This window comes from Trametes versicolor, assembly GCF_000271585.1.
Source record: "Trametes versicolor FP-101664 SS1 unplaced genomic scaffold TRAVEscaffold_91, whole genome shotgun sequence".
NCBI lineage: Eukaryota > Fungi > Basidiomycota > Agaricomycetes > Polyporales > Polyporaceae > Trametes > Trametes versicolor.
Genome location: NW_007360411.1, coordinates 1 through 3,673, shown reverse-complemented (window position 1 = coordinate 3,673; position 3,673 = coordinate 1). Strand labels below are relative to the sequence as shown.

At 62.7% G+C, this 3,673-nt stretch overlaps 2 protein-coding genes across 2 annotated transcripts; both read left to right on the top strand.

Moving 5' to 3' along the window:
• Positions 1–2,010: 2,010 nt before the first annotated feature.
• TRAVEDRAFT_137632 (uncharacterized protein) lies at positions 2,011–2,760 on the top strand (the record flags this gene model as incomplete). Its single annotated transcript, XM_008047633.1, has 1 exon — positions 2,011–2,760. The coding sequence occupies one exon, from the start codon at positions 2,011–2,013 to the stop codon at positions 2,758–2,760; it is 750 nt and encodes a 249-aa protein (XP_008045824.1).
• Positions 2,761–3,097: 337 nt separating this feature from the next.
• On the top strand, positions 3,098–3,388 carry TRAVEDRAFT_80274 (uncharacterized protein; the record flags this gene model as incomplete). The annotated part of the gene is made up of 1 exon (XM_008047632.1): positions 3,098–3,388. A coding segment is annotated over one exon (291 nt), but the record flags the coding sequence as incomplete, so codon positions are not given.
• Positions 3,389–3,673: the final 285 nt, after the last annotated feature.

The window sequence follows — 3,673 nt, the reverse complement described above, 5'->3', positions numbered from 1 at the left end:
ATTGCGCGAACACGAGCAGTGGCAACATGGCAAGCGAGCCTCCTCACCGAGCTCTTAACCGTACGGTTCGAAGCCCTTCAGCGCGCGGCCATCGCCAACGCCGACAACGCGAGCGTGGACATCATCTTCGACGCTTTCTGCAACATCCTCGATAGGGGAATAGAAGTCCTCGCAGAGGAACCAGAGGCTGCAGCCACTTTCTTCAGCGACATCGCGCTTTGCATCAGCCCCGCCGACCCCCAGACTCCCCGAGAGTTCACTCCGATAATCACCACTCCTGAGACAGTACCGCTACCCGATTCTCCGAAATCCAGCCCTCTCACTCCGATAAGCCAGCTCCCTTCGCCGTCGAGAAACGTTCACCCAACCCCCGATACCTCCTCGCTGAGCCCGAGGCTACCAGCGAACCCATCGCCCCCGATCCCAGGTCTCAGCCCCCGATTCCTTACCAACCAGATGCCAGACCACGACGAAGAAGAGGGGCAGCCACCGCAGATGGAGAACGCGGCAAAGCGTCCCGACCTCCCTTCCAGAGGCCATAGTACGGCCCCGACGTTCGACCCCAACTCGCCCAGAACGCTCCGACGCTTCTTCGGGGACCTCGAGGTGCTGTTCAGGCGGTGCGGTGTCGACACGGACCTCGAGCGCAAGGAAGCGGTTACCAGGTACCTCCCGATCGACGTAGCGGACCTCTGCGAAGGCTTGCCTTCGTTCGCCACTGGCTCTTACCAGCAATTCCACGACGACATCGTCGCGTTATACCCCGGCGCCGAAGAATCGAGGAAGTTCGCTGTAGCGGACGTCGAAGGCCTCGTCGCCCGCCGAGCGACTGCCCCGATGACGACGATCGGGGAGTTGTCCCAGTACTACTGAGACTTCTTGGGCATGACCTCCTACCTCATCGGTCGGTCGCGGCTATCCACATCGGAGCAGTCGCGCCTATTTGTCCGCGGAATCGTATCACCCCTATGGGACCAAGTCTCGCAACGACTACAGCTTAAGGACCCCGACCACTACCCCGACGACCCGTACCCACTCGTCGACGTCTACGCTGCCGCCAAGTTCGTACTGCACGGCACTCTCACCTCCGCACCGGCACCGGCGGCTCCGGCGACGGACCCATCGGGGTCGGGGCCGGTAAAGCTGGAAGACCTAGCGCCGTTTCTCAAGTTCCTCGCGCAGTCGGTAGGCGAAGGATCCGCGAGCGCAGCCGCCGCCGCGGGCGGGGCGAACGCGGGCGCCGCGAACCAGAATCAGCCGAACTACGGGTTCTGCCACTACTGCGGAGACGCGGGATGCCAGGTGCGCACTTGCCCCCACGTCGCCGAAGACATCAAGGAGGGGAGGGTAGTGCGCAACGCGGAGGGGAAAGTGGTCTTGCCGAACGGTAGCTTCGTCCCCCGTAGCATCCCCGGTCTTACCATGAGGGACCGTATCTACGAGTGGCATAGGCGAAACCCGAACTCCCTCGCCGTTCCGACAGCGGCGCAAATGGTCCTGCAAATCAGCCGCGCGGTACCCATGACCAGCACCTTCTCGCTCACCTCGGACGATCGCATCGCTCAGCTAGAGCGTGAGCTATTCGCGCTGCGCCGCAATCGGGAGGTGTTCGACGGCGTAGAGCTCCCCGCACCCAAGCGTAGTCTCCCCCGGCCGCCCGAGCAGGCATCGGCCTTGCGGCCGGCCCCGACCACCGACAGTGCCCCGAACGCGCCAGCGATCGACGACGACAGTCGCGAGGATCCAGCGACCAAGGCGACAGCGAGCGCCCCCCGACAACTGCCTCGGCCGCCGACGCCACATCCCGCCGCCGGAATACCCAACGCACCAGCGGCGCCCGTGGAACTCCCCGAGCACCCTTTCGCGAAGGCTCGCGACGCGACCTACGCACCCCCTAAGGTCAAGAACTTCGGGGGGCCGCCTCTCAAGGACAAGGACCGCGACAACGCGTACCGTACGCAGGTCCCGGTCCATCAGGCGAAGTTCGCGGAGGAGATCTTTGCCCGGTCGATGAAGACGCCGCTTTTCACACTCACTACGGAAGAGCTACTGTCGGTCGCGCCTGAAGTCCGCGCGAAATACCGCGAGGCCATCACCCCGAAGCGCATCCCGACGGAGGCGGTGCGCTCAGTGAACTACGTCGCGTCGAACGAGGACGACGAGGAGGAGGACTACGCCGCGCAGGTGTCTTGTCGCGGGGAACCTCTACAACCGGGGGGAGTCATTCTCCCGGACCCGTATGAGGTGTATCTACGTCGGCTCGCGCCAGGCAACGATCCCCGCGAGCTACGAGTCGCTAAGGAGTCTCACGCGCTACGCTCGGTCGTCGGACTCGTCGACAACAAGGAGTGGGTAGAAGCGATCATAGACCCGGGCTCGCAGATCGTCGCCATGTCGGAGCACGTCTGTAACGCTCTCGCACTCCCCTACGACCCGACAATCCAACTCTTCATGCAGTCTGCGAACGGCGACGTCGACCGATCGCTAGGCCTCGTTCGCAACGTACCCTTCTGCGTCGCCGACATCGTCCTCTACCTCCAGGTCCACGTTATACGCAACGCGGCGTACGACATCCTGCTCGGGCGACCCTTCGACGTCCTGACTAAGAGCGTCGTCAAGAACTTCGAGAACGAGGACCAGACGTTGACTATTGTGTGCCCCAACACGGGACAGACGGCGACCATCCCGACTGTTCCGCGGGGCGCGGCTCGGTTTCGAGGGCCCGACGTTCCAAGGATCCTTCGTCGAGGAATTGATTGATTCCGACGACGGAGAGATCGCGGTCATCATCACCGAAGAAGGAGGCGTACCGCGCATCTCAGCATATACCCAGTCCCTAAACAAGTCTTGCGAAAACCCTCTCCCGATCCCCGCTCTCTATCTATCTGCCTGTGACCGTCTCCCCGATCTCGTCGCCTCATCCCATCAGAAAACCCAAGAAACCCAGAATCACGCCGACTCGCACTCGCATACCCGTACCCCGCCCCAGTCTACGTCCCCAAATACCCAGAACATCGGCACTTTCACCCTAGGGGAGACCGACCCTACCGGGCTCTTCGCCTTCTCATTCCCCGACGGAAAGGGAGGCGATATACGCGTCTTCCCGGGCGCCGTCCACCCCGAGGCGCCCCCAGACCCCGAACGAACCGCCGAAGCCTTCCTGTCCACCAAAAAGAAGTACAAGCCCGTCGCTAGGAAAGTGAGGCCTGTCCTAGGATCCACCCCCGAGCAGTTCCGCGTGGAGCGCAACATCACCGGGGACCCCTTGGCGGACATGCCTGAGCTACCGACGAACCCGACGGACTTCGTCCCGACTGGCCGCTACACGGCTGAGCGACAAGAGGCGTTCGACAAGGCGCATTCCGAGGACTTCCTATGGCCAGAGGAACGGAAGTTGCTGCACAACTTCGTCTCCCTCCAGAACGAAGCCTTCGCGTGGAACGACGACGAACGCGGCTGCTTCAAGCCCGAATTCTTCCCCCCGTCGACTTCCCTGTCGTCGCGCACACCCCCTGGGTGGAGCGGAACATCCCGATACCCCCCGGACTCTACGACGAAGTGTGCGCGATCCTGAAAAAGAAGATCGCGGCCGGTGTGTACGAGCCGTCCAACTCCGCATATCGATCCCGCTGGTTCTGCGTCCTCAAGAAGGACGGGAAATCCCTTCGTATCG